The sequence below is a fragment of the Mchenga conophoros genome, linkage group LG4, assembly GCF_057382185.1.
Source record: "Mchenga conophoros isolate Kocher_MC1m ecotype Shallow Benthic linkage group LG4, M_conophoros_male_GT1.1, whole genome shotgun sequence".
In the NCBI taxonomy this organism is placed as follows: domain Eukaryota; kingdom Metazoa; phylum Chordata; class Actinopteri; order Cichliformes; family Cichlidae; genus Mchenga; species Mchenga conophoros.
The window spans coordinates 8,861,645-8,887,439 of NC_140529.1; the positions used below are offsets into that span (position 1 = coordinate 8,861,645).

The 25,795-nt window shown below is 39.6% G+C and overlaps 1 protein-coding gene and 1 long non-coding RNA gene across 2 annotated transcripts; both read right to left on the minus strand.

Annotated features, from left to right (window-relative positions):
* Positions 1-359: 359 nt before the first annotated feature.
* On the minus strand, positions 360-24,242 carry slc16a3a (solute carrier family 16 member 3a). Its single transcript, XM_085270231.1, has 6 exons — positions 24,161-24,242; positions 19,413-19,676; positions 18,558-18,701; positions 17,187-17,806; positions 16,922-17,102; positions 360-2,943 (listed from the first exon to the last, which is right to left on the minus strand). Exons 2-6 carry the CDS (start codon positions 19,633-19,635, stop codon positions 2,528-2,530), a joined length of 1,584 nt encoding a protein of 527 aa, XP_085126357.1. The 5' UTR covers positions 19,636-19,676; positions 24,161-24,242; the 3' UTR covers positions 360-2,527.
* On the minus strand, positions 6,415-13,943 carry LOC146575511 (uncharacterized). The gene is made up of 2 exons (XR_014892141.1): positions 8,060-13,943; positions 6,415-7,758 (listed from the first exon to the last, which is right to left on the minus strand). It is a non-coding gene; the product is annotated as an uncharacterized LOC146575511 (long non-coding RNA).
* Positions 24,243-25,795: the final 1,553 nt, after the last annotated feature.

Here is a 25,795-nt window from a genome sequence, read left to right on the forward strand (position 1 = left end):
ATGTCTACAAGACTGTGAGTGCACTGCCTTTTGTAAGTCTGGCCTCTGACACACACCATCCACACAAAAACAAAAACAACACTGAAACTATATTAAATGTAAAATAAAACAATTTCCAGTAATGTATTTAATGGGGTGGCACAGGCGAGAGAACAAGAACATAGTGAGGGTGTTGTGAAACAGACATTCTCTTGTTTAATGGTGTTGGGCCAATCATATTTTAGGTCACCCCACGGACCATGTGGCCAATGATTTCTGAGTCAATTCTTGTGCAATTCTAAAATGTAATTTTATAAATAAAGTTTTCTTACATAAATACATAAATAATATAGATTTAAACAGACACTTGAACACAGGTATTTAGATTACATTTTTATAGTCAAGACATTTACACAGTCGTAAAGATTTATTTCTGCATTAGAACATATGGTTTCCACACAAAATAGAGTCAAATCATTTAGAACAAAAGTCTGGATCGGTCGTATTTGACTGATGTGACATTCAGCAGGAATTAGTAGTAAGGTGCAAACAGCGACATTATTCCATTTTCGGATTAACAGTCAACATGGTAACACAGTTAATGGAATAAAAACAAAAACAACATAAGCTCACATAGTCACATATCTCCTCACCACCTGTTTAACTGCAGCTTCACACAGAAATGCAAATACTCTACATTCAAATAACACTGACTCGTGTTTTAGCTTTAAACAACAAAACGAAGACAAAGCATAACAATCAGCGACAAGCTCTGTTTGTTTAAAACACAACATATAACATACACAATTTAAAAGAAACAAGACGTCCAGCATTTATTGCAGGCAGGTTGCTGTTGTGGTAGGCCGTCCTACAAACCAGTCAACCTTTTAAATGATCCAAATGTAACCATTATGGCCCTTTACTATTCTAAGTGGCACACAAAGCCCCACTCACTCATCTTTGCATGAGAAATCACCCGTCACCATGGATACTGACAGATCTCAATGTTCACCCAGCTGTTGTGTTATATTTCCTGCTGTCTCCTTACTGAATTGTAACAATCCCGTTTGATTTCAACTTAGATGTTATTTATTGATTCTTAGATTTTACTTAAAGTAATGGTCTGAGAGAACCGATGGTTATGAATCCAAGTATTGCAAACACAGCTGAGAAAATGTATTTCAGGAAGCACCCTGCAGCTTTTTTTCAGTTACCGATTTAGACATAGAGCAGTAGTTACTATAGTCACTCTCTTTTAGCTACGTGTTTGGTCTTTATCCAAATCTGAGAGATATAATATTTATAACAGAAAATATGTTTCTTTTTTCTCCTCACTGTAAAACAACTTCCTGGTAGGTGCCTGCAAAAGTTATACAAAATAACATAATAGTAATAGTAATGGTAAAAGTCTGCACAGTTCCATCCCAGGAGTTCCTTTCATGTTTTCTGCCATCTTTCAAACATTCACTAAGTTTGCATCTCTGCACTTATTTCTGTGAAAATTAAAATGAGTGACACAAAGCCAAAACAATCCCTTTAATGTTCTGTTTCACTGAAACACAAACAGTACAGGCAGTACAAAGCATGTAGGCAACATGAGGGAAAAGCTTTATAGTCATCAGTAAATCGATGCTTTAACCACACCTGTTTCATCCTAAGGGGACACACATATAGTCAGCCTGTCCTTTGGTCCATACAAACATACTGCGTCTTTATCCTATCTGTATATAATTTGCTTTGTAGCGTAACTTGGTGCTTTTGGGGGATGAACAACACAATCAGCACATTAAGCCCAGCAACAGATACCCACAGTCAAACACATGTACCACAGTGCATTGAAAACATCTGATGCTTGATAGTGAAGGAGGGTAAGAGAGACTGGTACCTTCAACCAAAAGCACCTCAGACTGAACCGACTGCTTCCTTCTTTAAAACATCACACTTTTAACTAATCCTAACATCACAGTGAAGCTACAAATAATATTTGGAGCCTGCTTCTAATCCACACACAGCTACCACTTGACTGGGAACAACCTTTAGAAAGTTCGTCCTAAAAAACATAGTTTTATCAATCTCAATGGTGACGGCACAGATCAGGTGGGAAGATCATTTTCAGCTTTGGACATCGGGTGGAGAAGAGCTTCTGGTCATTACACAACCATCATTACATAAAGCTTTCCTGACCCTTTAAAACAAGCTGAATCAACCATTTACACAACATTTACTGAATTTCTCATGTGTTTTTTTTTTTCAAGTAAAAACACAGAATATTCTTTCAAATTATCCCTCAACTTTATTTGCTGGTGGCTTTTAACATGAACTGTATAGACAAGGCAGTGTTGTGACAGCTAACCATACTAAAAACATCTAGAGATAAAATATTGCTCACAGAACTATTAGTATTTGATACGGCAGTGACTCTAATCTGCCATATCAGACACGAACACCTGGGTTAAACACTACATCATGGGGAATAACTATCCAGTACGGTGTGGTCCCGTTCACGTCACTGAGCTGTGTGGAAAATAATCCCGTCTTCTACCCATTTTCACAGGCATGTTTCAGGACTGGGGGTCATGCCACCATTTAGTTGGGGCTCTTTCAAGAACTTTTCCACTTCCTGTGAGTCCACTGTTACGCTCTTTGGCCTGACCTCGTCTACTTTTTCTTTGTCTTTTTCCTCCTCCTCCTTCAACTCCTTCGATACCTCCCTCTTTGTTTCCTTCTCTTGCTCCTCTCTCTCTCCCTTCTCCTCTTCATCATTTACCTCCAAAGGCCTGCTGCATACTTCTGTCTTGGTGTCATCTGTGACTGTGATGCACTCAAGTTTGTGAGATGGCTCCTGGGGCTTCCTTTTGATAAAGAAGAAGTTGCAGGTAGCTAGAACCACAGCGGAGAGGACCACCTCGCTTCCTGCCAGCAGGAAGACGTACATGTATTTCTTGGTGGCATCGAGCAGTCGGCCTGAAACGGAAGAACACAGTGAAAGATGCAATTATATAGTAGAAATGATTTCGCTTCATTTGTGGCGATGCTGGTTTAAATAAACATATAGTGACACGTTTATGGATTCTTTAGAATTATCTGAATTTCTGCACTCATAACTCATAAAATGTGCTTAAATCATCCTGTACAATAAAACTGTAGACAGAAAGTAACTAACCCTAACATATGAACAGTTTTTATGAAGTATACATGCAGTCCAATTAAAAAAAAAAAAAAAACTAAGTGCATGTTTACCAGTCCAAAGCAATTAAAAGGGTATGTACCCACATAGCAAGCAGGTCTGGCCCGGATCTGGTGTCAAGCTGGCACTTCTGACTGACCGGTGTCATGGCAGAGTGTTTGTCAACCAGATGTGCGCTAGGTCTGGCAATGACGTGTTAAGGTTCAAAATTGAGGAAGGAGAGTACAAACCACTCTTGGTCCAGAAGGTCTTGGTCAAACAATGATTTTAATGAACACACGTGTGGGAAGACACTCTGTACGCAGACAGCCAGTAGTCCTCGACTTAATCAAAGCATGAACAGATATTTTATAGCATCAGGGTTTGATTTACTGACGCCCCTTCATGCGTCACAGATACATTTTATACATAGATCAGATCAACACCACCATGGCTTTTAAGACAGAACATCATCTTCTATTTTCATGGCTGGCCCTTCCTGTCTACCTTTCAGTTCTTGTCTTGTTCCTCTTTCTTGCCGAGACAACAAGGAACGGTTCCTCTTTTACCGAGACACTTTTGCAGTTACAGCCAGACATGAGTAACCTCTTCTCTAACTAATGTGTGTGTGTGTGTGTGTTGACCTCACATGCTCTCTGTGTCACCTGTTGCACTTCTGACCTTTCACCAGAACGGAGGCTCACTGAGACTATGTGTATGTCTTCTACTAAATAAATGTTTTAATCAAGAACCTCTACTAAACATAATAACTGTGTGCATAAGCATCTTAAGGCCTTCTTAAAGCTATCTGTTACTTTGTTAAAGCAATGATCATTTTGAATAACCTAGTAATTCAAATAGCCTCGTCTGGCCTGCTCCTCAAAATAACTATCTGCTTTCACTTCTGCATACAACTTCCTGTCAGCCTGCAACTCAGTCTTTCTGAAAGAGACACTGTTTAACCCCTGAATGCAATATAAACTCCAGATTATATTATTAATGCAATGGTACTGATGACAATTATTCAACAATAGCAGTAAAATAATTTCCCTGCTCCACACTCCCTCTCTCGACCTCTGGAACACCAGAGGTCGCAATACATTGTGTCCTCGCTCAGACCCTCTCTGGTGGTTGAGCAGGCCTCGAGATCTCCAGGATCCTCGCCCCTCCTGTGGTCGCCGAGATCGATCTTCTGCAAAGGAAACAAAACACCTTTTCCTGCATCTCCCTAACTTATCCTATTTGGGACTCTTTAATCAAAAGCATGATCCTAATTATGCTCTTAACTTATTGACTTGTATTTATGTATATTCTTCAACGTTCCTCATCACTTTAAAACTCTTTAAGCCCTGCTTTCACGTCCGGTTGCTCGCTCTATTTTTCCCTTATCTGATCATCAACATCCTGTGCACAAATTGTCGCTGCTGCAAGTTCCTCTACTCTAAAAGATCCAAAAGAAAACACCCATTCTAATCAATTAAGTTTAAGCATATAAGCAACTACTCCTGTATACATTTCATCATAGCTAAATGCTGCCTTGAAACAACTCCTATGTGTTAACTTCATTTTAACCTCACATTTCCTATGTTATAACCCATTTTGGTATAGCCTTTTTATTTCATTTTGCTCCTTTTAATGTAACAATCCCTTCTAATTCTAATTTATCAGACTTAACCAAAATATATGCTTTCCTTCCTCTTTGGTCCTTCTTTTAAGTTCAGTTAAAAGCTAAATGAATTTGAGGCCTTTTGCCTGGAATCAATACTGTCATGTGTGTTTCTGGACTCTGTGTCTGTAAGCGTGTGCAATCCTTCATGAACTCATATTATCCTCACAGTAGATTGGCTAATCATAGTGCTAGCCAAAGGCTCGTGACCCTCCAGAGACAAATTTGAGCCACAACTCCTTTAAAAGCACAAAATGCAATATGTATAAAAATCATTTCTACGTAGAAGCTCCCCCTTTATCCTAAAGATAAACCTATGTAATATCTGTATGTGTACGCCTACATTATAACCACTTCTTCTAAAAATCAAAAAGAAATCAAAGCTGTTCTACCCCTTCAACCCTCACTAATTTTCCCTCTAAGAATTATTCTCAGCTTTGAAAAACCGGCATTGTATCTTCTAAACAGGATTCAGTTCTGTCATGGTCCTGGGCCATGTTGGCCCAGTATTCTTGGTTCCTTGTATTTTCGCTCCTTATTTAGGCCAGGTTTTCTGAGGTGTCCTGTTGTGGTGTTCCCTAAGTGTTTTTTCCCTTTGTGACTCTTACCCCCTTGTGCCCCTCTGTGTATTTATGAGCTCTCGTCTCTCTTTGTGTTTATTCCATGTTTCCCCCAGCCTGTTATGTCTGTGTTCTCCCCGTGCTTTCTCTCCTCCTGTCTGAACCTCTGTGTACTTCCTGTTTTACTTTGACAGTCTCTCGTCAGTATGCGTAATGTTGTGTTCACTCCTGCCCTGTCTCGTTATGTTTATCAGTGTCACCTGTGTTCCCCACCTGTGTGTAATCTCCCTGTGTTCTCTGTGTGTATTTCCCCGGACCTCCCTGCATCCTCGTTTCTGGTTTGTGTTATTAGCTTACCCAGTTTAGGTTTCCGGTTTCTTGTTTTTCCACCAGTGCTGTTTTGTGCCCACCGTTGTAAATAAATATTCACCTGCACCAGAGCTGCCGCCTTTTGGGTCCATTTCTACAACTCCACACGGCTTGCCTCGCAAACCGTGACAAGTTCACTTTTAATCCTTTAACCTTAACTTAAAAATAACAGTTTCAGTTTTACCATATCCAAATGATCAAAAACCCAAAAGGTCCTGAAATGATCCTAAATTATTAAACAATTAAATTATTAAACCCTAAACCCCCCTTTATCTTGATACATTTCATGTGTCAAGATACTATACAAAACTTAAAAATGCTCAGTTTTCCCCACTCATGATCCAATTCTATGTCATAAAAATAAACTTAAAACAGAACAGTTATCAGTCATGTGTTTCTTCAATTAATGATAACTGAGTTACATCAAAAAATATTTCCCCTTTAGCATTTGGCATTCTCCCAACAATATACTATAATCCCATAATCTAACCCCAGTCAACAAAACAAAACAGAAATTTTCTCTGGTAAAAACAAATTGTTTGTCCACATTTATTCATCCTCACATTCACTCACACATTCACTCCATATTTTTGCTAATAGTGGAGCTTCTCGCGTCAGATTCTCCACCCTCAGCAAAATGAGCTCAGTCATTTTTTATTTTCCATAGGAAAATATTTCTTTATGCTTTTGGACTGGATTGACTCGCATAAAATCCTTTTTACAGGGACTTACGACCTGAATAGTCCCCAGGTAGCTTTTTCCTCAGCCAATTGTAATCTGGAAAGCCCACCTTATATTTGCTCTTCCCGATAATTTTCAGCGCCGTTATTCACTGTTGCAGGCCTGCTTAAAACAGAAATGAAAAAATAGAGCTGATTGTTAGCTCATAAAAACAAAACAAAATCACCTGACAGGTTTTCTTTAAGTGCACTGTTACAAAATAATGGGCCCCTCCCAGACATGTCCATGTTTCCTAAAACTCCCTCTATTAAAAACAAAAACAACAACCCAAACCTAACTGACAAAATCAACCCATCACCACAACAACCTCAACAACCTTAAACGCACAAAAGTTTTGCCACCACATAATTTCACCTCCTCAATACACCGAAAGTCTCATTAAAACCACTCAATTTGCACACAAAAATCACCCCCTTATGCTCTTAAATTCAGCATAAGACCCCTTACGACATCATATAATCACTAAACTATAAATTCCCTACCCCAATTTGCACTTCTCGTCTGCCATGCTTCCTCTTCTGAAAGTCACTTCCTCAGTCACACACATACAGGAAGCTCCTACGTCACCACTCACTCCAGCTAATGTGCATACTGAGTCATCTCTCAAAAAGCTGTAACAACAGAAACATATGTTTAAACATTCCCAACTCATTAAATCATTTTATTTCTTTCTACAGTGATCACTGGTTTCGATCACTCAGTACGAGAGAGCACTCCTAAGTCACTCTTTTAAAACTACTTTAATCACTTTTATTTACGTAACTCACTCCCTTTGTCATATGGCTTCTTCTATTCCTCAATTACAAACTCAAATGTATTTTATTAAACATTCACACCATTGTATCATTCATACAAAATAGCAAGCTGTTCTTCATTGCATATGTTTGTGTTCTTAGCCAGGTTTAATCAGTGTCTATGCATTAAACTCCATGAGCTTGTCTTGTCTTCATAAGGTCAATGCATTTTCTGCTTGTGTATGTGAATTTGCATATGTTGCTTTTGCAGTGTGTCAGACTCCTGCACAATTCTCCACTTAAGCCGTCAGTTTCTTTCCCAAATCTGCTAACCCAAATTTTAAGCTCCCACCTTATTAACCGCGTCCCTGCTCCTCAGCCAGAAGTTAGGGCCCACTTGTCAGGTTTATGGAGACATGGCGCTGTAAACAATTCAACCAGAAACTTGCCTTGGCATGTCCAGTCAAGTTAACCTACAGGTTTCTTCCGACCGCTGCACGTGGAAAATTGATCCAGATCTGTTTCGCCCCTATAGAAACACAACTGAGACATTTTCATTATTTTCATATGTACTTAAACTACCCGTTTCCCTTTCTCTGGTCAGAAATCCCAACTTATGTCATGTATATACGTGTAAGCAGGTCTTCATTGCTTTTCCTATGTATTTTGTTAATGTTCAGTAAGTGTAAGCTGCTTTCTTCATTGCCTCTGTATGTTATAGTCAGGTTTAATTCATGCATCTTTTCTCTGATTTCTTAATTCAAAACTATCTCACTTCTGATTCTTTCCAGAAATAATTTCACATGTAACACTTTGTCTATGTGTGTTTTCTATTCTTGTTTACCTCTTTGTTTGTGACGGTGGACATCTCTAAACCATCATGAGTTCAAGCTTCACTTTCAGTCCAATTACACCCTGTATTCTCACAGTCGAACTCGTCCAGCTTCGCCTCTCACTGGTCACTGTCCTCAGTGTCCTTTTGTTGTCTTGAATTCCAGCAAACACAGTCTGTTTCTTCTCTGTTTCTCTTCAGTATTTTCCTTTTGGATCAAGTCCCAGCCTGGCAAAATACCACATTCAGTGCCTCTAAACAGTCATGTCACACTGTTCTTACCAGCCTGCTGTCCACCGTGCATGTTTCATCACGTGGTTTCTTGTTTCCTGTTGATCCTCTCAGTCATCTCTTTCAAGATTACTCCAAGCATGGCAAATCTGACAATCAATGTCCAGTGCTTTACCACCGTTCATTATCCCACTGTTCAACTGCCCAGCCTGTAATTTACAGTACATGTTTCCACCTCGTGGTTCCTTACATGCTGCTGCTGGTGTCGTCAGTGTGGTTTCAGTTGCACTGTCTTTTGCCTGCTATTAATTCTTCTCAAGTCCACGATGTTCTGTTGGTCTTCATCAGGAGATTAACTGTCCTTTGAGCTTCTTCTCAGGATGGGGACAAGTGCAAGGTCAAGCTGTAAAATTTTAAGCCAAAATCTGGCCTGTTTTCTCCCAATTATGCTACTCTAGTGGTTTTGGCGCCGTACTCAAAATTCCAGGTTGAGAGAAGTCCACCTTCATTTATCTGTAATCTGTGTTAACACACTAAAACATACAATTAATATCCTTTTCATTTCTTTTCTCAAAACCTCCATTCGCTTTATCTGCCTAGAGTTTAACTCATCTGTTTCTCTCTCTGGGTGCTCACTCGTCACCTTATATGGGCATGCAAACTTCCTGTCACCCACACCATTTCCTGTTACACACACACACAGCACGCAGCTGCTCTGCTGTTTCTCCAGGCTAATCAAACTTATTTTGTATTTACAATCTACAAACCCTCTGTAATTCTACTAACTTTTGATCTAAAATGTAGCATCATTCACACAATGATTTCATAATCCTCTCACACACACACCTTTTAAATAAACTAAACTCTTATAACATCACTCATGCATCTCTTAAATTAAAAACACTTTCAAACTTTAAAACATCCTACTTTACATCACCAAAGAAATACCTCTCACACCTTTATTCATCATTCAAAACCTTCTAGTCACCGCATTCACACAAGAAATTGAAAAAATAAAACACACCAGCAACTATTGCTGGAGAGAAGTTACTACTGACAGTAATATGTTAATCTTAAGTATACACAGTGCACTCAATATATTTATATATCTACATCCAACTTCAGTCAATTACTATACATCCCCTACGGCAACTCAAAACTTTATTTATAGTCCTCTAATAAACATAAATGGCATTTTAAACACACACTCAACAATGTTTGCAGCAGTATTTGTAAAACCAACGGTGGCTTAAACAGTTCACTGCTTACTCATTTGCATTTTCACACTCACACACACCGTCTAAAAATAGCAGCAGGCAGTCAGTGCATTACTGACTCGACACACAGAGATCTCTCACACCAAATTTTCTTATTCTATATTACAACGACGTCTTATATTTACAACCACTGTCAGATCTGTCAGCTTTAGCGCCTACACAATTTCGACAAATTTTAAATAACCGCCCAGCGGATAAACTCCCTGAGTTTTTTGCGACCAATTCACCAGTATCTGTCCAACAGTTTCTGGCCTCATCTCTAAAGTCCCTAACTCAATTTAAAAGCGTCAACCAACCCAAACTTTGCCTGAAGCTCTATTTTTGGCGTTTCACAGCCAAGGCTTACCCTGAAGTTTTAAGTTAAAGTTACACGCCCAAAGTCCAACTTCTGCTGACCAAAAAAGCGCAGGTACCGTTCCAAACAGTAAGGAGACTCTATCTCCTAGTTATTCTGGAGTGCCCCAAGCTCCACAGTGACCAACTGACTATCCCTCTTCGAGGACAATGCCTAAGCGTCCTTGGCATTGGCAAGCGTTACCTCTGAGCACTGCGCTTCCTAGAACCCCCTCGGTTCCGTTCTAAAATAATTTATAATACTTTGGAACAACAGTAAAACACCCAACAAAGTGTAAGACTGAAGCAGGTCCAACCTTATAACCAAAAAATAACCAAATTCCCTAAGATAGTAAAATCATTGAGCAGTCCAACTGCTTACCACGGTCCTAACCGTATTAAATCCTTTTAGCGGTCCAACCGCGTTCAATCATTACCAGCAGTCCAACTGCTTTTAAATCCTCAGTACTGTCATGAGATTCTCATCAAAATCAAAGCAGACATTTACCGGCAACTTTTACTGAATAGACATTTAATTTTATCATCCAATTCAGCACACTTCGGATAAAATCAACAGGCCTGTGCCTACCTCTTTTTAAAGGCGCCTGTCCCCTCAGTTTGGTTGCCGGGTCACGCCTGCCTGTCTGACCACAACGGACCATACATCACCGTCTACACCTCCAATCCTCCCTCCTCAACCACCGGACGAAGCCCCCAAATGTTAAGGTTCAAAATTGAGGAAGGAGAGTACAAACCACTCTTGGTCCAGAAGGTCTTGGTCAAACAATGATTTTAATGAACACACGTGTGGGAAGACACTCTGTACGCAGACAGCCAGTAGTCCTCGACTTAATCAAAGCATGAACAGATATTTTATAGCATCAGGGTTTGATTTACTGACGCCCCTTCATGCGTCACAGATACATTTTATACATAGATCAGATCAACACCACCATGGCTTTTAAGACAGAACATCATCTTCTATTTTCATGGCTGGCCCTTCCTGTCTACCTTTCAGTTCTTGTCTTGTTCCTCTTTCTTGCCGAGACAACAAGGAACGGTTCCTCTTTTACCGAGACACTTTTGCAGTTACAGCCAGACATGAGTAACCTCTTCTCTAACTAATGTGTGTGTGTGTGTGTGTGTTGACCTCACATGCTCTCTGTGTCACCTGTTGCACTTCTGACCTTTCACCAGAACGGAGGCTCACTGAGACTATGTGTATGTCTTCTACTAAATAAATGTTTTAATCAAGAACCTCTACTAAACATAATAACTGTGTGCATAAGCATCTTAAGGCCTTCTTAAAGCTATCTGTTACTTTGTTAAAGCAATGATCATTTTGAATAACCTAGTAATTCAAATAGCCTCGTCTGGCCTGCTCCTCAAAATAACTATCTGCTTTCACTTCTGCATACAACTTCCTGTCAGCCTGCAACTCAGTCTTTCTGAAAGAGACACTGTTTAACCCCTGAATGCAATATAAACTCCAGATTATATTATTAATGCAATGGTACTGATGACAATTATTCAACAATAGCAGTAAAATAATTTCCCTGCTCCACAGACGCCACTATTTATGCGATGGCATGCCATATCTGGCTCGATTATGTATGTGGCCCAGGCCCATAGAAAACAGGTCTTCCCTGGGTCCGGCATCAGGTGGCACTTCTGACTGACTGACTCCTTAAATTGCTGGCTGTCTGAGTGGTGTCCCAGAAACGATGTGGGCTTCATAGATAATTGGCAAACCTTCTGGAGGAAACCTGGTCTTGTTAGGAGAGACGGCATCCATCCCACTTTGGATGGAGCAGCTCTCATTTCTAGAAATATGGACAAATTTATTAAACCCCCCAAAATATGACTATCCAGAGTTGGGACCAGGAAGCAGAGTTGCAGTCTTACACGCTTCTCTGCAGCTTCTCTCCTCCTGCTACCCCCCCAAAAACCCATCTCCATAGAGACTGTGTCAGCTTCCAAAAAGACAAAAAACAAACTAAAAACCAGCAACAAACAACTTAAACATAAACAATCACAAAGAAAGAACAATACAGTATCCACATCTGAACCAAAGAGTAAAACAGTGAAATGTGGATTATTAAATATTAGGTCTCTCTCCTCCAAGTCTCTGTTAGTACATGACTTAATAATTGATGAACAAATTGATTTACTCTGCCTTACAGAAACCTGGTTGCAGCAGGATGATTATGTTAGTTTAAATGAATCAACACCCCCGAGCCATTCTAACTACCAGAAATCTCGAAGCACAGGCCGAGGGGGCGGTGTGGCAGCAATTTTTCACACCAGCCTATTAATTAATGAAAGACCAAGACAGAGTTTTAATTCATTTGAAAGCCTGATGCTTAACATTGTCCACCCCAGCTGTGAAACTCAGAAACCAGTCTTACTTGTTATCATCTATCGTCCACCTGGGCCTTACACAGAGTTTCTGTCTGATTTCTCAGACTTTATATCTAATTTAGTTCTGAGCTCAGATAAAATAATTATTGTGGGTGATTTTAACATCCATGTAGATGCTAAAAATGACAGCCTCAACATGGCATTTAATCTGTTATTAGACTCAATTGGTTTCTCTCAAAATGTAAAAGAACCCACCCACCACTTTAATCACACTCTAGATCTTGTTTTAACATATGGCATAGAAACTGAACATTTAACAGTGTTTCCTGAAAACCCTCTCCTGTCTGATCATTTCCTGATAACATTTACTTTTACAATAATTGATTACACAGCGGTGAAGAGTAGACTTTATCAAAGTAGATGTCTTTCTGAAAGCACTGTAACTAAGTTTAAGAATATAATCCACCCACTGTTATCATCTTCAATGCCCTGTACCAACACAGAGCAAAGCAGCTATCTGAACGCTACTCCAACAGAGGTCGATTATCTTGTTAATAATTTCACCTCCTCACTACGTACGACTCTGGATACTGTAGCTCCTGTGAAAACTAAGGCCTCAAATCAGAAGTACCTGACTCCGTGGTATAATTCTGAAACACGTACCCTAAAGCAGATGACTCGTAATCTGGAGAGGAAATGGCGTGTCACAAATCTAGAGGATCATCATTTAGCCTGGAGAAATAGTTTGCTGCTTTATAAGAAAGCCCTCCGCAAAGCCAGAACATCTTACTATTCATCACTGATTGAAGAAAATAAGAACAACCCCAGGTTTCTCTTCAGCACTGTAGCCAGGCTGACAAAAAGTCAGAGCTCTTTTGAGCCAACCATCCCTTTAACGTTAACTAGTAATGACTTCATGAACTTCTTCACAAATAAAATTTTTATCATTAGAGAAAAAATTACCAATAATCATCCCACAGATGTAATATTATCTACAGCTACTCTTAGTACCATTGATGTTAAGTTAGACTCTTTTTCTCCAATTGATCTTTCTGAGTTAACTTCAATAATTACTTCCTCCAAACCATCAACGTGTCTTTTAGACCCCATTCCTACAAAACTGCTCAAAGAAGTCCTGCCATTAATTAATTCTTCGATCTTAAATATGATCAACCTATCTCTAATAATCGGCTATGTACCACAGGCCTTCAAGCTGGCTGTAGTTAAACCTTTACTCAAAAAGCCATCTCTAGACCCAGCAGTCTTAGCTAATTATAGGCCAATCTCCAACCTTCCTTTCATATCAAAAATCCTTGAAAGAGTAGTTGTCAAACAGCTAACAGATCATCTGCAGAGGTTTATTTGAAGAGTTTCAGTCAGGTTTCAGAGCTCATCACAGCACAGAAACAGCTTTAGTGAAGGTTACAAATGATCTTCTTATGGCCTCTGACAGTGGACTCATCTCTGTGCTTGTCCTGCTAGACCTCAGTGCAGCGTTCGATACTGTTGATCATAATATCCTATTAGAGCGATTAGAACATGCTGTAGGTATTACAAGTACTGCGCTGCAGTGGTTTGTATCATATCTATCTAATAGGCTCCAATTTGTGCATGTAAATGGAGAGTCCTCTTCACACACTGAGGTTAATTATGGAGTTCCACAGGGTTCAGTGCTAGGACCAATTCTGTTTACATTATACATGCTTCCCTTAGGCAGCATCATTAGAAGACATAGCATACATTTTCACTGCTATGCAGATGACACCCAGCTCTATCTGTCCATGAAGCCAGATAACACACACCAATTAGTTAAACTGCAGGAATGTCTTAAAGACATAAAGACCTGGATGGCCGCTAACTTTCTGCTTCTTAATTCAGATAAAACTGAGGTTATTGTACTCGGCCCTGAAAATCTTAGAAATATGGTATCTAATCAGATTCTTACTCTGGATGGCATTACCTTGGCCTCCAGTAACGCGGTGAGGAACCTTGGAGTCATTTTTGACCAGGACATGTCCTTCAACGCACATATTAAACAAATATGTAAGACTGCGTTCTTCCATTTGCGCAACATCTCTAAAATTAGAAATATCCTGTCTCAGAGTGACGCTGAAAAACTAGTTCATGCATTTATTACTTCCAGGCTGGACTACTGTAATTCATTATTATCAGGATGTCCAAAAAACTCACTGAAAAGCCTTCAGCTAATCCAAAATGCTGCAGCAAGAGTCCTGACAGGGACTAGAAAGAGAGAGCATATTTCTCCTGTTTTGGCTTCCCTTCATTGGCTTCCTGTTAAATCCAGAATTGAATTCAAAATCCTGCTCCTCACATACAAGGTCTTAAATAATCAGGCCCCATCTTATCTTAATGACCTTGTAGTACCATATCACCCTATTAGAGCACTTCGCTCTCACTCTGCAGGCCTACTTGTTGTTCCTAGAGTATTTAAAAGTAGAATGGGAGGGAGAGCCTTCAGTTTTCAGGCCCCTCTTCTGTGGAACCAGCTTCCAGTTTGGATTCGGGAGACAGACACTATCTCTACTTTTAAGATTAGGCTTAAAACTTTCCTTTTTTCTAAAGCATATAGTTAGGGCTGGACCAGGTGACCCTGAATCCTCCCTTTGTTATGCTGCAATAGATGTAGGCTGCCGGGGGATTCCCATGATGCATTGAGTTTTTCCTTTCCAGTCACCTTTCTCACTCACTATGTATTAATAGACCTCTCTGCATTGAATCATATCTGTTATTAACCTCTGTCTCTCTTCCACAGCATGTCTTTATCCTGTCTTCCTTCTCTCACCCCAACCGGTTGCAGCAGATGGCCGCCCCTCCCTGAGCCTGGTTCTGCCGGAGGTTTCTTCCTGTTAAAAGGGAGTTTTTCCTTCCCACTGTCGCCAAAGTGCTTGCTCATAGGGGGTCATATGATTGTTGGGTTTTTCTCTGTATCTATGAAGCGCCTTGAGGCGACTTTTGTTGTGATTTGGCGCTATATAAATAAAATTGAATTGAATTGAATTGAATTGAATTGAATTGAATTGAATTGAATTGAATTGAATTGAATTGACTGGTGTCATGGCAGGGTGTATGTCAACCAGATGTGGGCCAGGTCTGGCAGTGATGGCACTGTTTATGTTCCTATTGTCCTATTTTAGTTAGAAGACTCAAATGCCATGTTGCAATACTACACTGCTATGGTAGCCAACGTTTCAAATGCAGGTTTGACAGGTTTGTGAGTGTACACTTTGTCCAAAACTTAGTGACGGTTTACTCATCTTTGCCAGTGGATGGCTGTAGCTCAGGAGGTAGAGCAGGTCACCGACTGATCGGGAGGTTAGTGGTTCCCTGTCTCCTCCAGTCTGCATGTCAAGAGTGTTTATGTGAATGAATGTAGTTAGGAAGCACTCAGTTTAGAGAAAGTGTGCGATTGGGTGAATGTGACATGTTGTATAGAGCACTTCTGGCGCATGTTGTTATTACATGGCTTGATTAAGGTGCACATTAGGCTGACATCTGGGGCCAGAGCTGAAACAGTTCTGGGCCAGCAGTGTGTCTACAACTAGCCCGTGGCTGCACACAACTTACACATGGCCCACATACCACAAAGAATGACGGCCCTTTGGTGGCCCAGATCAGGTTTGCCAGAGGTAATGTGAACACCTCTTTAAAAATCATTTTGGCAGTTTACCAGCCTGGTCTTTACTGGCTACAATTAGCATGTTCATGACTGTCCAGGGTAGAAAAAGATGAACAAGTATGAACAATGTCCTCTGGACAGATAAAACCAAAGTGGAGATGGCCATTAGGCACAGCGCTACATCTCATGCACGGTGGTGGAGGAGTGAGGATTTGTGTTTGTTTTGTTGCAGCGGGATGTTGACCCCAAGCACGGCAGCCAAGCTGCAACAGAATATATGAAAAAAAGTGTTGCAATGGATCTCAACCTGATTTAAACGCTGTGGTGGGACCTTAAGAGAGCTGTGCTTAATTGAATGCCAGCAAACCTCCATGACCTGAAGTAATGCTGTAAAGAAGAGTGGGTGAAAATCTTAAATCTTTCACATGATTTGAGATAGTGATACAGTGGTACAGAGAACAGTTACTTCAAGTTATTTTTGTTAACAGTGGTTCTACAGCTACTGAACTGTGTATAAGACATGAGCCAATTAAATAATCACTAAAGTCCCAACTATGACCCGTTGGTCTTGGATACAACCTCATATCTTCCTGTTGGGCTCACGATCAACAGCTACTACCAAATAAAACAAGTCTTCCTTTTAAACGCAGACTTCACGGAGGCCAAATGTAAACTCAAAAGCAGCTTTATTGCTGACACAAGGGAAATGATGCAAAACTATACTGGGACATGTATGAACAAGTAAACAAAGAGGCAAACTGGGAAACACACAGCCATGAATGAGGGAGACTGCGACACTCGACAGAAGAAAACAAAAGGCTTAAATACACAGGGAATGACGAGGGAACAGGAAGCTCATGAGGAACACAGCTGGGACACAAAACATAAACATAACACATGAGACAGGGTACCGTCAAAGTAAGAGAAGCAAAGCAAAACATGGCACAGATGGGAGACTACCAAAGTAAAACAGGAAGTAACGGGAACACACACACAGAGGCACTGGGTCAAATGGCCCAGGATGCTGACACTGACCTGCACCCGGTGGCCCCACCAGCACAGCAATGGCCTCCATGAGGAGCACAAGGCCAATGGCACTGGAGAACTTCTCAGTACCGACAATTGCCATGAGAACTTCAAATTGTAGGGCACCCACCATCCCATAGGAGACGCCAAAAAAGACACAGAATACCACCAGAGAGGCATAGTCTTTGGCCTGGGAACAAACACAAAATAATGAACAGAAACCTTCAATGTTTGGACTTCATTTTCCAGTTCAAGGAAGTATGTGATCACTCACCTGTGAGCCAATCAGGTCAGTGACTCCATTGAAGAGCATAGCAAAGCTGAAGAGGTAGACGCAGCGAGGCCGGACCCATTTGAGTCCAGCGATTATACCGCACGTTGGCCGTGCAAAAATATCAATGAATCCCAAGATAGTAAGCAGTAAAGCAGATTTGGTGTCTTCATTTCCCAGCTCCTTAGCGTAACTAACAACAAACACAGGAGGCACGAACAGTCCCAGCACCATGATGGATGCCGCCACAGTATAGATGACAAAGCCACCATCTTTAAACACGGAGAAGTCCAGAAGTTTGGCTTTTGGCTTCTTCTTCTCCTCTTTCACCTCTTCCTCCTTGTCATTGTCCTCTTCGAAGCTCTTGGCCTTGAGGTTCTTTGGGGCCACCAGAGGCTTCATGAGGGCCCCGCACACACAGCAGTTCAGCAGGATACCACCAAGGATAAGAAATCCTCCCCTCCATCCATACTGATACTGAAGTACCTGTCCCAGTGGCGAGAGGCAGCAAAGGGCCACGGGGCTTCCTGCTGCTGAAAGGCCATTGGCCAGAGGACGCTTCTCGCTGAAGTAGCGGTTCAACATAATCAGAGAAGGTTGGAAGTTCAGGGCTAATCCAAGACCTGCAGCAAATAAAAGAAAGGGTTACACTCTTCAGCCTTTTTAACTTGAACTTACCTGCTTTCATTAACATAGTTTTCTTTTTCCCTACATTTCTACATGATATGGAGACAAAGCATTTCAAGATGTTTCTAACCTTACTCTAATGTTTGAGATATGCTCATGCAGAACTTGTTTACATGACATCAGCCATATGATTTAATATATCTTAATGGGTATAATGATGCAAACTTTCTGACAGCATCTCCTGTAAAGTATTTGTGGTGTTGTTACCTTGAAACCTTTGTACCACTAACCTACATTACGGTTTCAAATGCTGCTCAATGATCCGATAAGCACCTGCGGTGGAGTATACTTTCACTGTAACCTTAACCCAGGCGGCACACCGGGGTGTTCTCATTATCAAAGCTGCAGGCTTGTCTCAGTTAAACACAAGGTGTCCTTTGGTGAAGGGGCTTATTTGACCCCAGACCACAATATTTCCCAAACTTAACCAAGTAGTTGTAAGCCGGTGTACCTTACAAAGCACCTTTTGGTCTTTATAAACCTAAGCAGCTTATAAAAAGCCCAATGGGGGAGGGAGCAGGAAGGAAAAACAAATGCAGAGCAAGCAGGGATAATTTGATTATGATGTATTGAAATATAGGAAAAACATTAATGCATTCTTCTAACAATTGTATTGTAATCTATTCTTAATTTATTGGGCGTAAAGCATTGTGTGATTTTATTTGACAATGTACAAGTGTTCGTGACCTGTAATGACTCCAGCAGTGAGGTAGATGTGGATGATACTTGTGGCAAAGGAGGCCAGAATCATTCCCAGAGAGGCAAAGAGGCCCCCCACCATCATGACTGGACGACAGCCTAAGCGGTTCACCAGCACGCTGCACAGGGGACCTGGACAAAGTGTAACATAGTATGACTGCATGCATCAGGCGCAGTGTGCAGCACATGAAAAGAAAAGCGGCGAGTATTAAGGTACAAACACAAGCATTTTCCAAAATTTCACATTTTATATCATTGTTAATATGATATAAAATATCCCTCTGAGAATATGCAGATACATTATTTTCAAAATGAGATCATCAAATCCTCGAGCTAACCCTTATTTCTTTACACAAAGCTCAAGAAACGAACCAGTGTTTGTGTCTGCACGTCAGACAAATTTGCAAAGAGACACTTTTTAATTAACACACAATTTGTTCCAATTTCTTAATCTGAATCTTAGGGTGATGCCATGGATTACACAGTTTGACAGCAAAAAAAAATAATTTTTGCACCAATAAGTCGATTCGCAAAGAGCTATTAGCTGAAAACATGACATCTGAGCATGGTGTGTGTTTCCCCTCTTTCTGTCCTGCTCACGCTTCCGGGATTACTGTTATGTTTGATCCAGGGCTGCAGACTGTGGAGTTTTGTTCTGTGCCTGTCTCCAGTGTTCAGTGCTCAATCAAAACAAATGTTTAGGATGAAATGGGGCAAAAGGGAGTTTCAAAAAGCTTCTATTGCAGTATTTTTTAAATTAAAGAACTGCATAGGTACATAATGCTTCCAAGTACAAAGAGTTAAAAAAAATGTGAATACTGAATACAAAGGGTAGCAGCCTACCTGTGCCATAGAGCATGGCCAGCAGTATGGAGGAGATCCATGCAGTGTCGCTGTATCCAACACCAAACTCCCTGATCAGCTCTTTGAAAAATACGCTGATCGCTTTTGGGAAAGCATAGGAGAAGCCTGTGATGACAAAACAGCCAGCCAGCACTGCCCAGCCCCAGCCTCCGTCTGGAGCCTTCACCCTGGAATCACCCACATCCAATGCAACACCTCCCATAGTTCTTTAGGGCTATATCTTAAAGAAGGCAAATGGAGAAGCTGGAAAAAATAAATAAAAGCAACAGCAAGATGGGGATTTAGTTTGTGTCTAATTCAGTCCTGCATGAAGTGCCTATGTTCTAATAACTGCAACAACATCTGTTCTCTGTAATTATGAAGAATCAGAGAGGTGCATGGTACTCTAAGCATGGCTAGCTCTCAGTTCACAAGTCTTCACTGTGATACATCATGTGCATCAACAGCTCTAGACTCAAGTTATGCTGATTGGCAGAGAAGAAAGATTTTTAGTAGACAGGATCTGTGAACACCCACAAAGAATCAAAACTGTCAAATGAAACAAAGAGTGCACACTTTATATTCATTTTTTAATGTATTGCACATCTTGTTAGCCACACATTCTAAAAAATGTGGCTTCAGTAGTTTAAATACATCGAGGTGACAGATATATCATAATTTAATCAGATGTTCCAAGATGATAACAAACAGAAAATGTCCCATTGCCACTGCAGTGTATGTGTGAAAACGTTGTTAGTTTGGTTCCAACAATTATCCCAAACCAAAGACACCGAGGAGTTTTGTTGTTGATTGACCGAGTCTGACACCTCACCTCAATGCAATGGATCCCATGTTTTATGTTTTCCCCTCTCCCACTTACACGAGTGGAAAGATAAGATAGTGGTCACAGACTTTAGACAGACATCATAACAATCGATGACTCATGTAATTCATTTTTTATGTCTCCAATAACTTTGTGGATTATTTAAGAACTGACCAGCAAACAGATTGTGTGTACAGTAAAAGACCAAGAAAACAGTTTAATCCTGAAAATATTATCATTTCTTTCCAAGTAAAATTGCTAAAGTAGAGATTAAAGAAATCAAAATAACTCATCACTGTATTTACTATTAACTAACTAGGTAAACAAACCACTGGTAAGTGTTAAAACTTGTTCAAATATAAAGAGTCTTATCTTATTTTAATACAGCTGTTAATGCTTGTTCAGCCTCATCTGCTTCAACCAGTTGTTATTTATAAGACAGCAGAGAGTTACATGTCATCCTATAATGCTTTGTAATGGACTAGCTCAGAGATTTACAGGCTCACTGGTCCTCTGGAGCGATCATTGGCTTTTACCTCACAACCATACATCAGCACCACCACTTACACCCGATAGTTTCATGTATTGTATGTAAATCCAAATTATATATCAGTTTTTATTTTGGCGTGGAGGAGGGGTGGGCTTAGCTGCTTAGATGCTCAGCTGCTGGTGGGACAGTGAGGAAACAGCCAGTGGCTCCATCAGTTAATTTACGATCCCCTGAAGAAAGAGAAGGATTGAAATGCAGGCTGGGCTCTTGTTAAACAATCAGCAATCCTTTGTCTCTACGAAACATGAGCATTTCAAGCCTCGTGCTGTCAGGATTGTGACGTGACCAACCTAACAAATTTTAAAAACCCCGCAGGCCACCAGAGCCTGTGCAATGCTCAGTCCCCAGGGCAATATCCTACATTATTACACAGTCACAATAAGGAACATATCTTAGGACTATTGTTTGGACGATGATATCTGCTTTCCAAAATGTCCAGAGTGTCCTTGAAAAACAGATAACGTTACATCTCTGCTAAAATCGACTTGATTTATGCTGCACTGCTTATCCACAAATAGCTCAAGTGCACTCTGTCGTCACAGACGGATGAGCCAAAACGCTAAAATGTTGCATTTTAAGTTTTCTGCTGCATGTATTCACAAAATTAGGGAATGTAGTTTTAAGGCCATGTAATGTAGTTTTAATGGTAACTGCCCCAAACCTAAATAAATTATTGAATACATAAAATCTGAATTTTCCTTTTACAAAAATATTTTAAGTGTATTTTTTAAAACTACTTCAGTAACATTTTTTCCATTTTTAGCTTTTAAAAAATGCTGTTTTCCTTTTCTGTAGCCAAGAAAGGTAAGAATTAAAAATATATGTAATATTGAAAATTCTGTAACTTTATAGGTTGGTCCTCTATAGTTTATTGTTATTTATAGGAAGAACAAAGTACAGTTATGGTATAATATCATGAAGGAATGACTGTTTTGTGCTGGGACTTTAAAACTACACTAATCAATATTTCCATGGTAACAGTGGATCAATTTACGATGTGTACTCACACTGATTAACCCACAATTGTCCCCTTTCCTGTGTTCTGCTCAACAGAGAGTATTTTTTTACTGAGGTTAATAACTGCTGATTCCAGCTTCACTCAAACCATCACTTTATTTTCAGACAGCTGTTTTCAGCAAAACGCTCTAAAAACACTTCACTATGAACACAACATCCAGCATTTTGAAGCATTTTTCTGCTAATGAGTTACATATTTCTCTCAAGAGTTCACAAAAACCCAGAGACTGTATATAAAAGAAAGACATAGCCACTGTAATCTGATTTTAGGTGATGGTGTATCAACCCTGTGCCTGGTTCAAAGTGTCTTAACTTGTTTATGTCTTCTTTAGTTAATCGAAATACACTTCAAAAAGAATCTGTGTTTGTTTTAGACCTTTCAACTTTTTATAAGTATTACTCATGCACGGCACATCTCTAAGCTCAGTTTTTAACAGCTCACTGTGTACACTGCACCCCATGGTGTCCCAGGTACCCAACATTTGAATCACTCTTTACTCTTTCCAGCAGACTGAGAATAATTTATTCTACAGCCTCCCTCTGCTAATGTGGTTATATTAGCACATTATTTTAGCACATGAACCCTCCCCACATCGCTGCTGTATGGTTTTCTGTCTGTTCCTGTGCAAACTAACAGCAGAGCTGTATTTTTTGTCTGTTTTTTAGTGAGTGAGCAGATGGAATATTATATTTAGATTTAAACTAGGTAGCTAACTTCCTGCTAACTTCTAACTCAGCAAAATCTTATAAACCCTCTTCTGTGTGGATGCCCGGATGTTTATTGCAACTCCCAGGAAAAAAGCCACACTGACAATTTCATTGGATTTTCTTCATTGTTATTTTAGCAGCTCTTAACTTTCAGTGGTGCTGTTTTTGATTTTGAATTGTCAGACATACCTTAAGATTTCTGTTTTAGTACTATTAGTATTAGTAACAGTATTTATTTATTTTTACCACATTTTAAAGAGAATCAGAATCCGAATCAGAATCAGAATACTTTATTGATCCCTGGGGGAAATTATTTTTTGTTACAGTGCTCCATTTTAAACCAACATTAAGACAAGACAGACAATACACTAACTAAGAATAGTACAATATATACATATATATACATACATACATACATACATAAGTCACTCATAAATAAATAGTTGGAAAAGAAACATGTTTAGTTGTAGCAGCAAACAGTGTGTTAAGTGGATGCGTTGTACAGGGAGATGGCCACAGGCAGGAATGATTTCCTGTGTCGTTCAGTGGTGCTTTTCGGTAATCTCAGTCTCTCACTGAACGTGCTCCTGTGACTGACCAGCATGTCATGGAGTGGGTGGGAGGTGTTATCCAACATTGTCTTTATCTTGGACAGCATCCGCCTCTCCGACACCACCTTGAGGGAGTCCAGCTCCATCCCCACAACATTGCTGGCCTTACGGAATACTTAAAACTAGTGACTGAGACCATAAATTACTTTCTTTTTGAAAGCACAAAGTATCCCTTTGCTGTCCATGAGAAAGAAGCCTTTTAAGCCTTATGTTTATCTTTTATATACAGTTTGTGTAAAGACCGAAAAAGAAAGTAAAGTGATTATACTTTATTTTATGTTAGAAATATGCCTTTGTCCAGTGGATGATCATTCATCTTTGTGCCTTTTAGAAGAAAATTAAAAAATATATATTTAAACCATTTTACATTTCTCACATTTTTTAAATAAAATAATGTAAACCAGAAGTCTGAAGTCAGGAAATGTATACAAAATATTTGAAACAGTAAGGTTGATAAAATGTATACAAAATAACTTAAAAAGGGCTTTTATAGCTTTGATGATGTCATTGGCTTATTGATTTAATTTTAATTCAGAGTCTTTTTGTTTTGTATGTGTCTTTTTTTTTTTTAAATAAATTATTTTAGGTATGAATTCGACAATTTGACATTAACAATATTTCGATTCCAATATAATTTTGATTTCAACCTTTTAAGATAAAAGTTTCAAGACTAAAGCAACAAATCCCTGCTGTGTGTATACCAACGCCACTCACATCCCAACAGGGGGGGTTGCATCGTGAAAAGCCTATAAGCTATTATCCCTGAATACCGACGCACACCTATGTCAAAACACTATCACCACACGCAGTCAGAATCGCGTGAGAAAACATGCATGAAAATTGAGCTATCACGAGAGATCACCCGTCCCATGAATATGTGTCACTGTGGCAGAGACTTTTCTGCTCCAATCGTCTCTAAATGAAGTTGAATTTCTATATAATACATATACTGTATATAACAGGGAGAGTTAACGGTTCCATCAGTGATATCAGGAGCTAAATCAATGCGCACACACAGAACAACTGTTGAGTGTCTTACCGGGTGATGCTGGCCTGCCCTTCCTCTAGCCTTCTGCTTCAGCACCGGAGATGCGCGTTCCTCCCCGCACGTCTGCCTGCAGATCATCACAAAGGAAGCCCCCTTGCTGCTGGGTCCTAAAGCCTACACACCACTGACGTCACTCAGCAGCATCCAATGATGAGCATTGCTTTTTTAGTCCTTTGTTTTTATTGGATAGTCTAGGTGATACCGGAACTGGTGATTACTGTTTTCCTTACGAGTGCATCCCATGGGAGTATTATGGATTTCAGATAGGAAGTGTCAATATAGGGATGCAGCTGGATGTAGTACTTCTGATAAAAACAATTAAATCAAGTCTAAAATCTGCCTTTAATTATTCAGTTGCACAAAATAAAGGCTGGGTTTTGAAAAACCTATAATACGATTTCCTGGGTGTTGTTTGCAACAGCAGTGACATTGTAGTAGAAATCCAAGCATACAGATTCATTTAATTTGTACTGAAGACCTTGGAGGACTTCAATAAAAAGGTATTTGAAATCAAATACTGCTGTGGACTCTGTGTAACACACAGTGGGGACCGCATAGAATAAATGTGGGTTTGCCCTGCCCACACAGTCCCATAGTTCACCCATACCCGCCCACTGTTGTCCTTCACGGGTATGTTTGTTAGGTATGGTTGGCAAAACAGCCAATTTGGACAGAATGCAAAGTTGTTGCCATGACAGCAGGTAATATGCTCCAAAGAGGCTACAAGTTCCAAACATCTTTACACGCAACAGAAGAGTTCAATCGCTCCAGATTAGCTTTAGTTAGGTACTAAAACTAAGTGTCCAGTCAATCCAAAAGTGCCAACCTAATGTGAAATTTGGTGAAAATCCCCGCTTGTTATAAGTCAAAAAGAGTGAAAGTCTGAAAAAAGAAAATTGAAGAAAGTGTTTCAGAGATATTATGTTCATGAAAATAAGATAGAAGAAAAACAACCTGTAAACATAACCCCTCAGGTCATGTGTCTCTGGGTTAGGGACACACACTCATAAAAATTAGTCATTGGATGAACTCAATTTGACTGATGGCAGGTTTTCCACGTAATACATTTATTTTGGTTCAACCAAATCTACATACATCATGACAATTTAATTAAATTGAGTCAGTAGAACACAATTTAAAAGGAAAAAAATTACATTAATAAGATGTGAAAGGTTTTGGTTGGTTCAACTCAATACAATGTCATTCATTTGAGCTAGATTTTCTTTCGAATTGAAATGATTATTTTAAGTTCAACTAAATCATAATTTTAATTACCAGAAAACTAATTTAATTGTTAAAATAATGACAAAATAAATTTGTTTTTTCAACTCAGTTTTATTCACTTGAATTAAAAGCAGAAACAGAATATTTTGTGAATAAACATACATTTCACATGGTCAAATTAACCTTAACAAAATCAAAGTGCTCACAAAAAAGTGCCTTACATTTGAAATGAATATCAAATCTGAAAAGCACACACCTTTGTATTACTAGGCAAGACTGAAAACAAACTGGAATTTGTAAAATCCGATTTCACGTAAGAATCATTGTATATATATTTATAGTGACACTTGCAGGTAGGTTTTCAGCAAATTCACAATGATAACCTACTAAACATTGCAATTC

Coding starts and splice junctions, on each gene's coding strand:
- slc16a3a (XM_085270231.1), bottom strand. CDS start 19,635: ATGGGAGGTGTTGCATTGGATGTGGGTGATTCCAGGGTGAAGGCTCCA. Junction 17,807..18,557: donor CACTGCTGGAGTCATTACAG/GTCACGAACACT, acceptor TATTTGCTGCAG/GTCTTGGATTAGCCCTGAAC. Junction 17,103..17,186: donor CTGACCTGATTGGCTCACAG/GTGAGTGATCAC, acceptor GTTTGTTCCCAG/GCCAAAGACTATGCCTCTCT.